General features: G+C 36.5%; 1 protein-coding gene across 4 annotated transcripts; it reads left to right on the top strand.

The window, feature by feature from the left end:
- Positions 1-4,951: 4,951 nt before the first annotated feature.
- Positions 4,952-9,531, top strand: LOC110923448 (homeobox protein knotted-1-like 2). Of its 4 annotated transcripts, none has more exons than XM_022167538.2 (8): positions 4,952-5,308; positions 5,469-5,683; positions 6,186-6,458; positions 6,953-7,073; positions 7,159-7,352; positions 8,803-8,934; positions 9,029-9,162; positions 9,276-9,531. In XM_022167538.2, the coding sequence occupies exons 1-8, from the start codon at positions 5,113-5,115 to the stop codon at positions 9,277-9,279; spliced, it is 1,269 nt and encodes a 422-aa protein (XP_022023230.1). In that variant the 5' UTR covers positions 4,952-5,112; the 3' UTR covers positions 9,280-9,531. The 4 variants fall into 4 exon arrangements, with proteins under 4 accessions (XP_022023230.1, XP_022023237.1, XP_035840282.1 ...); XM_022167545.2 differs by having other exon boundaries at positions 4,971-5,308; positions 9,259-9,531; XM_035984389.1 differs by having other exon boundaries at positions 4,981-5,296; positions 9,259-9,531.
- Positions 9,532-18,068: the final 8,537 nt, after the last annotated feature.

Below are 18,068 nucleotides of genomic sequence, written 5' to 3' on the forward strand. Positions count from 1 at the left end.
GGTTTTATAAATTTGATCCGCTCGGATCGGATCGGTTGTAATTCAATCCGAGCATGAGCAGACCCTCGATCGGATCGGATCGGCTCATGAACACCCCTACTTCCAGGAGCCACCGTAACTTACGGTGACTACCGTAAGTTACGGTAGCACCCAGTTCCAAAAACTGAATTTCTTTATTCTTGGTTGCGTTAATTGGTCTTCAAACACCGTTTTGATTATATTATTGTCCAAAGACCTTAATACTAACATTTGTCTAAAAATGTTCAGTTTCTCAGGTATTCAAGTAGAAGGATGATGATCAAGCATAAGTATCCGAACCGAACACTCAAACAAACGCTTCTGCACTTGATCTTTTGTTTAAAAACTATGTAACAATTGTAGATTCTATCTTGAATATGGTTTCGTAGGATATTATTGTGAATGTTATGTATAGTTATGGTTTTCAAGTCTTGAAAGTTTTTGTAAATTTCAAATTTGGTATGAAAGGCAAGGTTTTATGTTATTAAATCTAGTGTTATAAACTGGGTCTTACAAAAGCATTAAATATCATACTCAAATGGTGATAACATCACCATTTTACCTGTTTGTCCATTTGACCCGTTCATAGCTTACCCTTTTAGCGATTCAATTAACCATGTAATGTTTATTTCCATAAGGTGCATACTTACCATCTTACTCATTTGACCCGTTATAGTTCATACAATAGGGATCTATTTTAAAAATTCATTGGTCTCCTACCAAAGATTCATTTTTACTCGTTCGACCCATTTTGATACGCACCAAAAGGTCTTATTTTGAAATTTCATTGGTTTACCACCAAATTTTCATTTTACTTGTTCGACCCATTTTGGTTCACGCCAGAATGTCTTATTTTTGAAAGTTCATTGGTTTACTACCAAAAATTCATTTTTACTTGTTCGACCCATTTTAGTTTGTTCCAAAAATGTAACGTTTCGTGTTCTCATACTTTCTATTTTTCGAAAGTTTGTATTCATATTTCATTCTAATCCTTGTAATTCGAGATTTTGATCAATGGAAATCACATTTTTAATCGTACATGTTTATTCATGTATACTTAATACGTAATCATTCATGAATATACGCCTTTTATACGAAACCGGGGCTTACATTACGTTTATACCATGTTTTGATTATAATCATACTCATGTCACAGTTATAACATGCCTAAATTACATCTTGGAACCCTAAAATCATGTTTATCATTAAGCTAAAGACCGTAAATAACAAGCTATACAAATCTAAGGGTGAAAAATGAAATTTTATTTTTCTGGGAAGCCTTACGGACCGCAAGGCAAAAGCCTCACGGTCCGCAAGGAGGTCTAACAGGCAGAATTCCAACCGGCTCGCGAATTAAGTCTGGTTTTCACCTTTTTTCAAACTCTTAACACCAAACTAACTTCATTAAAACCCTAAACCCTAATACCTACTAATAAATATCCTTCCTCCACACCTCCTAAACACTTTACACTCCCTCAAATCACTCTCAAATTCTCCCAAATCTTCAAAACCTTCAAGTTGGGCAAATTATACACAAGTCCAAAACAGTGAGTAACAGTGAGTTTTGGACCTCATTCTTTATCATTTCTTCTTTCAATCCACTTGGATAACCTTTAGGAGTGTATCCACAAACTTACCATATTAAAATAAGTAGGAACATCACCATTTTGAGATCCAAAGTTGGTTTTAGTTATTTTTTTTACAAACTTTCAAAAACCTTGTTCATCCTTCCTCATTTCTTGAACATCTTCAAGTTGCCACAAATCCCATTTTTGGGATAGGTTGGATTGATGATTGTTACAGAAATGATAGGTGTTTTAGCTTACTTCCTAAGTCACCAAACAATTTCCAAGTAACAAAGTGAACAAGACTACACCAAGTCTCCAAACACTATCCATGTTTGGAATACACTCGTCTAGTCAAGTCATTTGGCTGTTTAGGTGAATTAGATGGTTTAGATACTTTCATTTACATTCTTGTACTATATTCCACCAAAAACCCCCACCGGAGATCGTCGTCGCTGCCGATTGCCACCAAAATCACTTTTGTTTGTTGAGATTTTTGAGATTTGATTGTTAATTGTTTTTGGAATTTGATTGTTAACTATTAGAAGTGAGAGAGTGAGTGAGATAGAGAGAAAAATGGTTGGGTTGGGTTGGAGGTGATGGTAATAGGTGGTGGTAAGTGGTGGCGGTGGGGAGGATGGTGGTTGTTTTTTTTAACAACCAACTAAATTACCGGATAAGCATTATGGGATGCTCTTAATCGAGTAAATGCATCCCCTCCTCTATAATGGTCAGAGTTGGATGCATACCCGAGCCACTTAGCCACCAGTTCTGGGAAAAACCCGCCGCCCGAAGGCCCACTACGGTAAAACCCGACCCGACTCGATTTCGAACTGGCGACCAACAAATAGGCCTAGTTCTAAACTTCATTGCCACCACCAATGTCCTTCAAAGTGATGCTAATGGGAGTTGAACTTGGGTTCTTAAATAAAGTAACCAAGTGACTAACCACTAGACCAACTTGTCAGGACGGGTGGATGGTGGTTGTGGTAGATGGTTTGTGGTGGTGGTAATAATATATAAATATTATTTATTTAAACCTGTTATTTAAACATCTTATTTACATAATTAGTCCTTCTAATGGTGAAATGACAAAAATATCCTCACATGCAAGTCACATGACTAGATTTAGAGTAAATTGCCAAAATCGTCCCTGAGGTTTGGGCATATTTGCCAGTTTAATCCAAAATGAGTTTTTTGTGCCAAATTGCCCTTCATGTTTGGCAGTTTTTGCCATTTTCATCCAATTCGCTAATTGAGTTTATTTTTTTTGTTAACTAAGGGCTAATTTAGACATTTACCCTTTTTATGTTTTTTATTTTCTTTCTAACCTTTAATAAAAAAACAATTCACTATATCAGCCACATAAAAACAAAACTCTGATTCCTCTTTTCAATCTCAGATGCCATTCTTCTTCTTATCTTTTAAAATAAACACAGCCAAACCCTAAATACTTATCTTTTCAGCCGCATACAATTCTCACGCCATCATCTTTTTTAATAACTTTCAAATCGTTGGTCAAATAATAGTAGTTGCTCCTTTGATAACTTGCAACAGATCTGAATCTCAGGTAACATCATCGTTCAACAAACAACAATTTTTGAACAAAAAACAACCAAACGCCAGGGGCGGTCTTTAGGTCTGTATCTCTCTCTCTAATCTGAGCAGTGGTGGTGGTTGGCGTAATGGTGGTGCCAATGGTTGTTGTGGCAGCGACGGTGATTATTTGGGTGGTGGAGGCAATGGTGGAGATCGGGTAATGGTGGTGCCGATGGTTGTTGTGGCAGCGGTGGTGGTTGTTGAGGTGATGGTAGAAGCGGTGGTTGTTGGGGTGATGGTGGAGACGCTGGTTCTTATGGTGATGGCAGAGCTGGTGGCTGGCGGTTGGTGGAGATATGGTTGTTTAATTGATTTGGGTTACATATAGGAATTTGATTAGTCGGTATCAGATAAAAGATTGTAAAGGGATTTGTGTTTTTGATTTTTTTTTTTGGATTTTGATTTGAATTTGATTAGTTGCAGATGATGTTGAAAAGTGATATAGTTCTTGTATTAATATAAAATAAAAAGAAAATAAAAAATATTGTTTTAACAGAAAAAATAAACCCAGTTAGCGAATTGGATGAAAATGGCAAAAATTGTCAAACGTGAAGGGCACTTTGTCACAAAAACTCATTTTGGATGAAACTGGCAAATAGGCCTAAACCTCGGGGACGATTTTGGCAATTTACCCCTAGATTTAACAAAAACAATTAACTGAGTTACGGCTAAAGGACATATCGTGCAAGATTTTGAAACAATAAGTACAAAACACGTCAATTTTAAAGACAAAAGACACCGCTTGAAATCAGGTATATAGATAAAGGACAAACTTTGCGATTCACTCAAATAATAAAGAAAAGAGTTAAATGCCATTTTAGTCCATGTGGTTTGGGCTATTTTGTCAGTTTAGTACAAAGGTTTCAATTATCATTTGTGGGTCCAAAAAGATTTCACCGTTGCCATTTTAGTCCACTGGGCTAACTTCATCCATTTTTTCTGTTAACAAAAAGGACAATTCGGTCATTTTATATGGTCGAATTATCCTTCTAGTTAACAGAATTACATAGAAAATGACCGAATTGCCCTTCTCTTTGACAAAAATGGATGAAGTTAACCCAGTGGACTAAAATGGCAACGATGAAACCTTTTTGGACCCACAGACGAAAAATGAAACCTTTAGACTAAACTGACAAAATAGCCTAAATCAAATAGTCAAAGAATAATATAAAATATAGAAAGTGGATTAATTATACACATAATATATTATATTTATTTAGTAATACTTGCCTTTTCTTAACTTATTGTTATTCAATTTACAAATTTTCTTAAAAGATATCTTAAAGTTGTTAAAAGTAGTTATCAAACTCTTGAAACTAGCTTATTTAGCACCTCTAGCTCGCAAATACAAAACCAACTGATAGTCACATATTTTATAAACTTAGTCACTTTGTATAACAATTATTATTATTATTTTTTTTGAAAATCTACGTAACTAAACTTATTTTATACCATAAGTATATAACGCAAGTTCCCAATGGCATCTTGGTCTACTGATATCAGGTGTTGATCCTACAATAGTGGTGTAGGTTCAAGTTCCACATAATAGACAATAAATGGATTTTAATAGTAAATTTTACATGGATGTGTGTTAATAAAAAAAAATTACAAAACAATCAATAAAGTCACTAAATTTGTAATTTTTATCACATTTATAGCGGACAATGATTGAGCAAATTACATATTTTTTTTAAAAAAAAAAGTTGCATCTACTTTATATACATATTTTATTCTATAAGATTTTGTTTAATAAAAATATACGTCATCTTATTTATCAGCAACTCACCTGTTAACAAATTGGACATTTCCTGAAGTTTATGCAATCTTTTCTTCACAATTCATCGTCTCCCAGACACTCCACCTTGATCAATTTTTCACCAGCCAATAACCAAACCTCTTATCACCATCATCCTCATCAAGATTTTCTTTTATGGCCTTTCATCCTAACCATCTCTCACAGCAGTTGGGCCTACAACAATTCTCCGATACCGACAACAATTCCGACCTCCAGACACTTCTCCCTGACCACCACCCCCCTATCCCGGGCCAGCCTTCTTCTCCTCGTTCGTCCGTAAAAGATCACTGGCTCAATAGCCCGACTCTCCGCCAGCAGGGTCAGTACGGAGGTCTGGCTACTGAGAATAATAATAGTAGTAGTAATAGCAGTAGTAGTAATAGTAATACTAACAGTAATAGTAACAGTAATAGTAAGAGTAAGTAACGCTAATAATAATAATAATAATAATTTTATCAACTTGCAAACCAACAATAATTCTGATTCTGCAGTGACAACAACTTCCCAGCAGCAGCATCGGGCCGGGGCGAATAATAACAACCAGTGGCTATCGAGATCGATGATGCAAAGGAACGTTGGTGACGCTAGAGGAGACGACATGGTTTCACAAGTCTCCAATGATTCAATTATGGCCTCAGCAGCCGCGATGTCATCTCATGGTTCGCCGGATTTGAATAATCAGTCCAGAAACATTGCTGCAAGCCAGGTTCCATTTCTCCAAGATTTAGAGTTTTAGTTTACATTATTTGTTTGTATACTCAATTTTTTAATTTCTTTTGGAAATTTGCAAATGCTTTGTTTTATTTGGTGGATATTCTTGTGTGTCAAGAAAAATACATAAAGGGTACAGGAAATAAGTGTTCATAGTGTCGGTTAGTTAATTGATGACAAACATGGTAATTATATAAGAGTGGAACAGTAAATCAAACTTCATGACTTCATACAGAAAAAAAAGATGAGTAACTTTAGTGGAATAGAGGAAAAACTTGATTAATATTATTTAAAATTTTGTTTTTATTAATTGAGTCGGGGTCTTAGTAGGAGCGACTTCTCTATGAGTGGATATTACTGAGTAGGTTTGTTTGGTTATCATGTAATCGAATTTTTACCGTGCATCTTGGTTTTAATGTTTGAACGAAATCTCGAACATTGTGCCCTGAATAGGGTCAGACACACAGCTAATATGATTCTTGTGGCTGTTTTTACAGGTGGATAATAATGGAGGAAGTGAGGTAGGTGGTGGGGATGGTGGGGGTGAAGTTGCGTGGCAAAATGCTCGGTACAAAGCAGAGTTACTATCACACCCGCTCTACGAGCAGTTGTTGTCGGCTCATGTGTCTTGTTTACGAATTGCAACTCCTGTGGATCAGTTGCCGAGGATTGATGCGCAGCTGGCTCAGTCGCAGCATGTGGTATCGAAGTATTCGGGTCTTGGTGGTCATGTTAGTGTTGGTGATGATAAGGAGCTAGATCAGTTCATGGTATGCTTCTTAGCACTTGTTTATTAAAAAAACGGTTTGTTTTTTGTTTTTTTTTTTTTTAACGGATGATGACTAATGTAAAGATAGCAACTTTAGAGTTGAAGTCGCTGTCTTATACGGCGACTTCACTTTGCAAAATCTAGTCAAGTTCCATAATTTGTCTTCTTGTTGAAGTCAGTATCTATGGCGACTTCAACAACACGAAGACAAATTCTAGACACTTGTCTGATCTCGTTTTATTTGTATACTCCAAGAATCTAAAGTTGCTATCTTAGATAACAACTTACCCAAATTGAAGTTTAAAAAAAAACAACCATTTGTCATCATGTGATTTCAAAAGAACCCATTTAAAAAAATTGATTCATAACCTATATTTCTGCTCAACAAAGTCTCAAAAACTTTATCATAATCCTAGGGGGCATGGTTGGATATGGGTTCTAAATTTGATTGCTTATATATTCTTATATCCATGGTATCTACATGTTGCAATGCAGACTCATTATGTTCTGTTGCTATGCTCTTTTAAAGAACAATTACAACAACACGTTCGGGTTCATGCAATGGAAGCTGTTATGGCGTGTTGGGAGATTGAGCAGTCGTTACAAAGTTTAACGGGTTTGAACATCTGAAATTCAGTTTATGTTATGTTTTTGTTATGAGATGAAGGCTAAGTTTTGTTTGCTGTTGGTTGTGGAAACAGGAGTGTCACCCGGAGAAGGAACAGGTGCAACAATGTCTGATGATGATGAAGATCAAGTAGACAGTGATGTCAATCTGTTTGATGGGAGTCTTGATGGACATGATAGCATGGGGTTCGGGCCTCTTGTCCCGACTGAGAGCGAGAGATCATTGATGGAGCGTGTGAGGCAAGAGCTAAAGCATGAGTTAAAACAGGTTAGGCTAACGCGTTTAATAAAAAATGGTTCTATTTGGGTTATGTTATATATGGTTCAAATGAGTAATTAAAATCAATGAAACAGGTTGAAACAAAATAGATAAAAGAGTCCTAATAGTATAGTTTTTGTAATTATGCTCAATAATATGGTTAATTATTTATAAATTTTTTTTTTTGGAAAAAAACGTCGGAGAGAGTAGATCCGACCTATCGTGGTTTATACTTCCCACTTGACCCGAACATGTTGTGACCTTTTACCCAACCCATCAATTTTGCCACTGTTGTGGACCGCGGTAATGGAGGAAAGTGATGCTACCTTTGTCCCAAAATAGTGAAACCGTTTTTTTTTATAAAATAATGTAGCCTTTTTTTATTGTTAGTTTTATTTCAGTTTAAGTTTTTACCACTCATTTAATCACTACTAAATTCTATTGACGTTGATTTGCATTTGTAAAATGAACATTTCTTGTCTTTACAAAGGGTATTTTTCCACTATGGTTAGTTTTATTTCAGTTTAGGTTTTTACCACTCATTTAATCACTACCAAATTCTGTTGACGTGAACATTTCTTGTCTTTACAAAGGGCATTTTTCCTACTATTGTTAGCTTTATTTCAGTTTACGTTTTTATCACTCATTTAATCAGTACTAAATTCTATTGACGTCGATTTGCATTTGTAAAATGAACATTTCTTGTCTTTACAAAGGGCATTTTCCTACAAAGGCATTGTGTTTTAAATTTTAGGCATGTGTTTTAGATTCTTTTGGGATTGTAAAATATAGAAAAACACCAAACGCACCAATTTAAAGCACGATCATATGTATTATAGCGTTAAATTTAAAACACGCTGGTTAACTTTCTTCGATTGGTCTTTTAGATTTCATGCCTATAATATATTTTATTATGTTTTAAATTGTTACGTTTGATATTTTTTATACTATACCATGCTAAAAGAATTTAAAACATTATGTTCAAAATTTAAAACATAACACCTACATAAACTTCTTACACTTTGTAGGAGAAATAATCTTTATAAAGGAACCCTTACCTATATAAATATATTCTCGACATATTAGTTGAACTATTTAGTTATATGTCCAAAGTTGCATTTATCTCGGATAGAGGAAAGACCGTAAGAGTAGGGTGTCGTGTTGAATCAGTGAACCCTAAAATGACTAGTATGTCTATTTGTGATAAAGATATCGGCTCATTTAAAATCATGTAACCCAAACATGGATTACTTAACCTATTTCTTTAAATGAGTCAAACAAGTTGATGGGTTGCTTAATTTTAAAAAGGTTGACAAATCAATATGTTTAATTGAACAAGTTAAATAGGTTAATCCGCACAAAAACCTTAGTTAAACCTGAACACAACTTATTTATTAAATGAGTTGGATTTGACAACCTACTTTGATCATATAATTTGCTCTTATTGTGGCGTTATTAGGGTTACAAGGAGAAGCTTGTGGACATTAGGGAGGAGATATTACGTAAAAGACGGGCAGGGAAACTGCCCGGTAACACCACTTCGGTTTTAAAATCATGGTGGCAATCCCATGCCAAATGGCCGTACCCTACGGTCAGTTTGATTCATCTTATTAATCTTTTATACAACCTAACAATAACAATAACAATAACAATAATATTAATACTAATGAGAACAATAATAACAGGAAGAAGATAAGGCAAGATTGGTACAGGAAACCGGCCTGCAGTTAAAGCAGATAAACAATTGGTTTATTAATCAGAGAAAACGAAACTGGCACAGCAATACTTCTTCAACCGTCTCGAAGAGCAAGCGTAAAAGGTATTACATGTCCAGACTCCAGACGATAAAATCTCGAATATGAAATCATGCCTGTTAGTAAATTTATAACATGTTTCTATCACAAACCCTAATCAGATAAAGAAGCAATGCAGGTGACAAAAGTAGTGATCATAACATGTAAATCAAGAAACTACCATCTGAACAGATCGAGATGATCTTGCATGCATGCATCCAATTGCAAGATTCTGGAATGGGCTGCTGTCATGAGGAGGAAAAGATGGATGAAAATGATGTTGTAGGTGGTATACGTTTAGAAGTTTGACTCTTGAAAGTCATATTTGTGACCATAACTAAATTTAAGATACATTAATTAATTTAATTAATATGCCATGTTTTTTTAACGACGAATTCCTTGCTTCTTGTGAGATTTGAGCCCCAGACTTCACACTTGTGTTTTAAAGGGCTTTGCCTTACCACTAGACCACCAACCCCAGTGGCATGTCATGATGTATTTAACTATCAGTTTTATGATACTTGTCTAAATTTAAGATTCAAGATTATCCAAGGATATGTTAATCTCCTAGTTTATCGGTTTTGTTCAATTTTTTTAGTTTATTTTTATTTACTCTAGAGTTATCCTATTAAGTCTTCTTTTTTCTTTTCTTTTTAGACGACTAACTCACACACATGTTGGAATTCCGATTTAGGGTTTTGCAGAATGTAAGATAATGTTCATAAAAATGAATTGATAAAATGATTCTGTTGCAATACATACGTATATATACATACATGATATGGCAGTAACCGCCATATATATAAAAAAAACTTAGGATAGTAACATAATTATAATAATAATAATAATAATAATAATAATAATAATAATAATAATAATAATAATATGATCTAACTTATAGATATTCGTCTAACACCCTCCCGTAAGTTTGATCATGCCAGATTCATGTGTAGCAGTTTCCTCAATCGAGTAAAATCTTTTGACTGTAGAGCCTTTGTCATGATATCTGCAATTTGATCCTTAGTTGCACAGAATACAACCTCTACTTCTCTTTTCTTGATGAGATCTCTGATAAAGTGATATTTGACTCTTATGTGCTTGCTTTTCCCATGGTATACGGGATCTTTAGCTAGACAAATGGTTGATTTATTATCACAGAATATTGGAATTGAGTAATCTTCTTTTCCTTGTAGATCATCCAGTATACCTTTGATCCATAATGCTTGACATCCAGTTAGTGATAGTGCCATATATTCAGCTTCTGTGGAAGATAATGCTACCACCTTTTGTTTCTTTGATTGCCAAGATATAGGACCAGACCCCAAATGAAAAATATATCCCGAGGTACTCTTGCTGTCATCTACATTCCCTGCATAATCACTATCACTGTATCCCACTAGATATTTCTTCTTTCCTTTTGAATAAGTAATTCCTTGCTCCTGGGTCCCTTTGATGTATTTTAATATTCGTTTTGCAGCTTCCCAGTGACTTTTCTTTGGACATTCCATGAACCTACTTAACTTGCTTACTGCAAACATAATATATGGTCTAGTGTTGGTGAGATACATTAAGCTTCCGACTAAACTGCGGTATATCCCCTCATCAACAAACTCTTCTGGATCATCCTTAGATAATTTTAATCCATATTCCATTGGAGTTGATACTGTGTTGCATTGTGTCATCCTGTATTTCTCCAGTAAATTTCTCATGTATTTCCTTTGTGAGAGTGTAATTTTATCATTATCATATGTTACTTCCATGCCAAGGAAGTAATGCAATCGACCCATATCCGTCATCTCAAATTCCCTTTTCATTGAAGCTTTAAATTCTGAAATTAATCTTATCGAGCTACTTGCTATGATTAAATCGTCCACATACAAACATATTATGATCTTTCCCTCATTGGTGTCTTTGATATATAGTGTGTGTTCATAAGTGCATTTCTTAAATCCGTTTTGAATAAAGTATGCATCTATTTGACTGTACCATGCCCTAGGTGCTTGCTTTAGACCATATAAAGCTCGTTTGAGATAACATACCTTCTTCTCTTCTCCTTTCTTGATATACCCTTGAGGTTGTTCTATATAGACCTGCTCTTCTAATTTCCCGTTTAGAAACGCGGTTTTTACATCCATTTGATGAAGATGCCATTCGTTTTGAGCCGCGAGAGCCAGCACTAGTCTAACAGTTTCGAATCTAATTACCGGAGCGAACACCTCTTGATAATCAATTCCGTACTTCTGGTTATACCCTTTCACTACCAGTCTGGCCTTATATTTATCTACATTCCCTTTTTCATCATATTTTGTCTTATAGATCCATTTAACACCAATTGGTTTTTGATGTTTTGGAGGATCTACAAGTTCCCATGTCTGATTTTTGTGAATAGACTCTATTTCCTTGTCCATGGCTTCCCTCCACCTCGAGTCTTTCTTGGCTTTTCATATGAAGTTGGGTCAGTACTTGTATAAAGAACAAAGTTCACGACTTGGCTTTCATTATACTTTTGTAAGACTTCTGATTCTGTCAGTGCTCTTGTATTTGGATAAATGTTATTGAGACTCTTTGTACGTATGACATCATTTTCAGAATCAGAAGATGATGTCCCATTATCATCTTGTTGTATGCGTTCGGCTGTTGAGACGTTCTCATGATGCTGATTTTGATGTGTTCCCTGACTCAATTCTCCATCTTCTTGTGAAGTTGAAACATTTTCCTGAGATTGTTCAGCGGAAGTTATTCTCACTGGTGTCTTGTCGGATTTATTGTCATCCTGAGATTCACTCTCATCGGTATCTGTTACAACCAGTGGAGCATCGGCCGCTCCTGAGTCCATGACCCATCTTTTATTCTCATCAAAGATTACATCTCGACTGACGGTGATTTTATTTGTTTCTGGATTGAATAATTTGTAACCCTTGCTATGTTCACTGTAGCCAAGAAACACTGCCTTTTCTGTTTTTTTGTTCAACTTATCTCTATGTTGTTTGGGGATATGAACATAAGCTAAACAGCCAAACACCTTGAGATGCTCCACATTGGGCTTGCTACCGTTCCATGCCTCATAAGGAGTAATATTTGGTCTTGTCTTAGTAACCGTTCGATTTAATATATATGTAGCACATGCTATCGCTTCTGCCCAGTAACGGTTTGGTAAATGTTTAACGTTCATCATGCTCCTACTCAACTCCATTAAAGTTCTGTTTTTTCTCTCTGCTACCCCATTCTGTTGGGGAGTATAACTGTTAGTAAGTTGATGACGTATTCCGTGTAGTTTTAGATAATCTTGAAACGCCTTACTACAATACTCTCCTCCTCTATCAGTTCTCAGCGTTTTAATTGAATGATCGGACTGTTTTTCATTCAAGGCCTTGAACGTTTTGAAGTAGTTCAAAGCTTCTGATTTATACTTGAGAAAAAATACCCAAGTTTTCCTTGAAAAATCGTCTATAAAAGTAATAAAGTACTTACATCCTCCTATTGATTCTGTCCTCATAGGTCCGCATATATCCGAATGAACTAGTTGTAAGGGTTTTTCGGCTTGCCATGTGATTTTCTTTGAGAATGCTTTTCTTGACTGTTTTCCCGAGATACACCCTTCACAAATGCTTTCATTTTTCATTATCTTTGGTAATCCGAGTACAAGTTCTTTATTTCCCATACTTACTAGCGTATCCATATTTATATGCCCATATCTTTTATGCCATAGAGATGAAATATCATTTGTAGACATAGTCAAAGCAAGGTTCAAATCACTGTTCAGCCGAAGGGGAAACATTTTATTACTAGTCATAGTAATTTCTCCTACAGTTTCCTTTCTTGCATCCTTGATAATACACCGATCTTCTTGAAACAGCACTATGTACCCTTTCTGTACGAGTTGTCCCACGCTAAGTAAGTTATGTTTCAGCCCTTTCACATAAAATACATTGGGTATTTTACGAGTTCGATCTTTGATTTTCAGGGATACCACTCCATAGCCAAGTACCTCTAACCGTTTATCATCTCCTGTCCTTACTTCCTTTTTTATGGATTCATCTAGGTTAATGAATAAAGTCTTGTTTCCTGTCATGTGATTACTACATCCGCTATCTAGATACCAACAGTCGTCATTAACTGTCTCTTCCATATTAAAAATCATGAACATAGTGTCCTCTTGTTCATCGATTTCTTCGTCCTTATGAATTAACATGCTGTCAGCCTTCTCACTGTCATCCTTCCTCTGACAGAATTTTGCCGTGTGGCCTAATCGCTGACAGTTATAACATCTAATCATACTCATGTTTCGGCCCCTGTATTTTCCTCGACCTTTTCCTCCTACTTCGTTCCTTGATTGTTTAAACCTGTCTTGATTCGGATTCTGCATCTGAAATGCATGCTCTGTTGGGTTATCCTCATATCTTTTTAATCTCAGTTCATGAGATTGAATAATTCCCATTAATTCTTCGGTTGAGACATTCTCCAGATCCTTCGTTTCTTCCACAGTGATCACCACTGACTCGAAATTTCGAGTCAAACTACGTAATAGTTTTTCTACAATTCGTTGTTCACTGATTTTCTCTTCATTCATTCGTAATTGATTAACAATAAAAATTGTTCTATTGAAATATTCTTCAATAGATTCTCCTTCTTTCATTTTAAGAGCATCAAATTCACAACGAAGAGTTTGGAGTTTGATTGTTTTTACCCGGTTTTCTCCTCGGTAAGATTTGTGTAAGATGTTCCATGCTTCTTTTGACGATTTGGCTAGTGCAATCCTTTTGAATATTGTGTCGTTTACCGATTGAAAGAGAATATGCAGTGCCCGTTTGTCCTTCTTCACTGCATCTTTATGCGCTGTTGTTGCCTCTTCGGTTGGATTTGTTCCCAGTTCTTGTATTCCTTCATCAACAACACTCCATAATTCTTGTGATTCAAATAGGACTTTGATCTGAATATGCCAGTGATAATAATTTTGTCCGGTGAGTTTGAGAATCTGAGTTTGAATTCCTTGCGTTTGATTCATGCTTTTAATCGTGATGAGTGACTATGTGGATTTTGGATCGGTGTGGCTCTGATACCACTATGTTGGAATTCCGATTTAGGGTTTTGCAGAACGTAAGATAATGTTCATAAAAATGAATTGATAAAATGATTCTGTTGCAATACATACGTATATATACATACATGATATGGCAGTAACCGCCATATATATAAAAAACTTAGGATAGTAACATAATTATAATAATAATAATAATAATAATAATAATAATAATAATAATAATAATAATAATAATAATAATAATAATAATAATAATAATATGATCTAACTTATAGATATTCGTCTAACAACACATACTTAATCAACTCACACACCTACTAAATCAACTCATCATCATTTCACAATGGCATATACTCCATAATAGAACCGGGTTGTTGAACGACGAAGCTGGTCGATTCTAGGCACTATAAAAAGTACGATGAAGGTGACAGTGCTTCCTCAAAAATTATGGGGTGAGGGATTAGGACATGCAATGTATATTTTAAACCAAATCCTAACCAAGGTTTTGAACAGTTTAGCAGTATGAAGCCTGAAAAAAAAAGACAACCAATTCTGGCCCATCTAAAGGTTTTTTGGTGTGTTTCACATGTGAAAATTTTCTTAGTCCAACTGATAAAACTTGATGATTGAAGCACCATGATAGTTTATTTAGCGGTAGAACTAGGAACAAAAAATCACCTCCTCTACGAACCACATCTTGGTAAAAAAATTGTGTGATTTGAGATGTGGAGTTTGAAAAGAACCCTTTTCTATATGAGGATGTGTAGTAATGATGGTCCGGGTTGGAACAGTTTCATTTGTTGGGTTAATCGGTTCAGATTACGGGTCACGGGTTGGCACGTTATCGGGTCATGGTTCAACGGGTCGAACGTGTTACGTGTTTAAACGGGTTATGGGTCAAAATACCAGGTTTATTGGAGAAGAAGTGGTCATGTTTGACTGAGATTGTTGGGAGAATATGTGCATGGAGGACTGAGTTTGTTGGAGGAGTACGTGGGCTTATCTCACTTAGTGCAGTTGTTTGTTTTATAAATAGGAGTAGTTATTTTTATTTTATTTGTACCCCTTCTGTGATTATCGAATATATACATAACCTTCTGTCTATTACATTTACATTACATACATAATTGTGAGTGTGTGTTGAGTTTGAGTTTAAGGGATCTGAACCAACATCATTGTGGGTTCATGACTAAGCCTAATTCCGTTGACCTCGTTGATCCAGAAGCCGAAATTTATGACTTTGAGGCCAAGCAAATGGGAGCACCACAAATTGGAGCCCAATCAACCAATGATCTAGGGTCGCCTATGACCCAAAGCCCATCGATGAACTCCAAATTGCAAAACACCCCAACGCATTCAAAGTTCGGTGATACTCCTCCTCGTGGTTTCCGATGTCTAATAATATTAGAGCCAATCTAAATTGATTCTAATGAGCATTGGGATCTACTTAGAAGCAGTTCGAAACAAGGAGTGAATTGAATGGAGTGGGGTTGGAACAGATAGAGAAAAATGGAACTTAATAGTTACCCGATTTATCGATTGGTACCAAACCCATTGGTCTCAAATAGGTCTTTAAATTGAAATAGAGTGTTGATGGTTAAAAAAAATACATATGAACGACATAGACTTCAATGAAGTGTTTTCTCTGAAGAACGATGTTAATCAAGTCCATCCGAGTACAAGAAACGGCTTTCGGGCCGGTATCGTTTATTTATTTGTTTTAGTTTATTATGGGTCAAACAGTTAGTATTTATGTTTTATGTGTTTGGGCCGTAGGCCATATGTAATGGGTCGAACAAGACATTAAGTCCAGTTAGGTTGTGTTATGTGGAGAACATGCGGGTTGGGCCGATATAATCGAACCGGTACGTCCACGTTAGTAACCGCAGGAGCGGTTATCAAGGGAACGACATATCCCTTCGTTGAAACGACGTGACTGTTGAAGACGTACCCCTTCGTTTCAATATATACGGCTGCAAATCCCATTGTTCTTTGGTTCGGTTAGTTATTCAAGTTCGTGTAATTACAAGTGATTGTTATTCAAAGTTCAAGTTCGTTTACAAGTTATTTTCGGTTAGTTTCATTATCATTCACAAGTTAGTTTTGTTCGATTCATGATGATGCACTGTGATTATTGTGGGTTGTATGAAAACGATTGTGTGTGCGGTCACAACACCGTCCGTTCCGAATGGTCCTGGGTTTCCGATGACGATGATACCAACATTGGTATCAGAGCCAAAGGTTTAACAGGAAGCGGAAGGAGTTGTGATCAAGAAGGAAACCGGGTTTGTGGAAACAAAGGAAAATCGGTGGAAACCGATTATGGTGAGGATGTTATTGTTCGTAGTGGAAAGTGCGGCCGGGCGGCGGAAGAGGATGAGTACGCGCAGGGGAAGCCAACCATGCGAACCGGGAAATCACCAACGAAGAAGTTTCCAAAGAAAGTGTTTCAAAAGGGTTTCGTGAAGAAGTCCGGTAAAAAATCAAATGCACCAGTGGGTAGGCCGAGGAAACCGGGGATCCGGTGTTTCAAATGCAAGGAATTCGGCCATATCGCATCGATTTGCCCAAGTAAGTACATCAAGTTATCACCGTTACCAATTGAAAGTGATTATATTGTGAAAGATACTTGTGGTGGCAAATGGGATTCAATATGGGTTGTTGATCCCACATTCAAAACACATATGACGGGAAACCGGAATATGTTTAAGTGTTTCAAGAGACACTTCGGGGTTGTGACAAACGAAAGTAGGAAAAAGTTTTCGTTTGTGCATGGAATAGGAGAAGTGAGAGTGCCGGTGGACGGCAAAGACAAGACGATCCCGTGCGTAAGTTATGCACCAAGTCTAGACAAGACTGTTCTAAGTCTAGAACAACTCTTGTTCCAAGGGATAGAAACGGTCACCATGGGAGAAACGTGTGTGTTAAAGAAAATGTTTGGTTGTCGGTCGAAAGGGTTCGACATTTATGAAGACAAGTCGGAAGTCGACTTGGAACAAGATTATCTCAATGCGTTCTACGATAATCTTGGGGTTGACAACGGCTACAAGAAGGAAAAGAAAGAATTCCAAGAGTGTTTGGGTGATTATTATGAAAGGGAATTCGAGAAAGCAAGAAACAAGAAGAAAGTGTACGGTGAACATTCAAAGGCTAGAAAGAAAGAAGTTGTGTATTCCAAGAAAGCGAAAAAGGCATTGTTGATTTACATTGAAGGCGAGAAAGATAACCCGCGTCAATCAAGAGAAATGCTTCGGGAGCGAGCATTAACCCTCTCGCAACTCGAGGAGGACGTCATTGAAAGAAACATGATTATGGAAAGTTGTGTGGAACCGGGAGATCTTATTACATTGCACGAGGAAATAAAGAAACACCAAAAATTCTTCGATGCACCGTTCGAAGAAGTCTTGGTTTGGTTCATTACGGATTTTCTCGGGATTGTATGTGAGAAAGCAATGCCACCAGAATTAATCGATGGCCGAGACCTTAGTCTCATATTGTTACACCGCATAGTGAAGCACAACGGTGGGTTCAAAGAAGTGATGGAGAAAAATATGTGGGATGTAATTGCGGCCAAGTACGGTTACGAACCGGATGATGCTTACGAGATGAAAGTCGCCTACATCTATTATTTGGAATTAGTCGAGTGGTACTTCGACTACATGAAGAAAGAGCGTGAAAGAAAGGAAGATGGAGTGGCTGGAAATTCAAGTAACAATTGTGGTTGGCTCGACGAATCAAGCGACGACGACGTGGTGGTCAAGATCGAGGTCACGAACAATCGCAAGGAGTGATCGCGGCCGGAGACTCGGATGTTCTTGCTTAGGGCGGTGAATGAAGAACGATGTTAATCAAGTCCATCCGAGTACAAGAAACGGCTTTCGGGCCGGTATC

Source organism: Helianthus annuus, chromosome 2, assembly GCF_002127325.2.
Source record: "Helianthus annuus cultivar XRQ/B chromosome 2, HanXRQr2.0-SUNRISE, whole genome shotgun sequence".
Taxonomy (NCBI): Eukaryota; Viridiplantae; Streptophyta; class Magnoliopsida; order Asterales; family Asteraceae; genus Helianthus; species Helianthus annuus.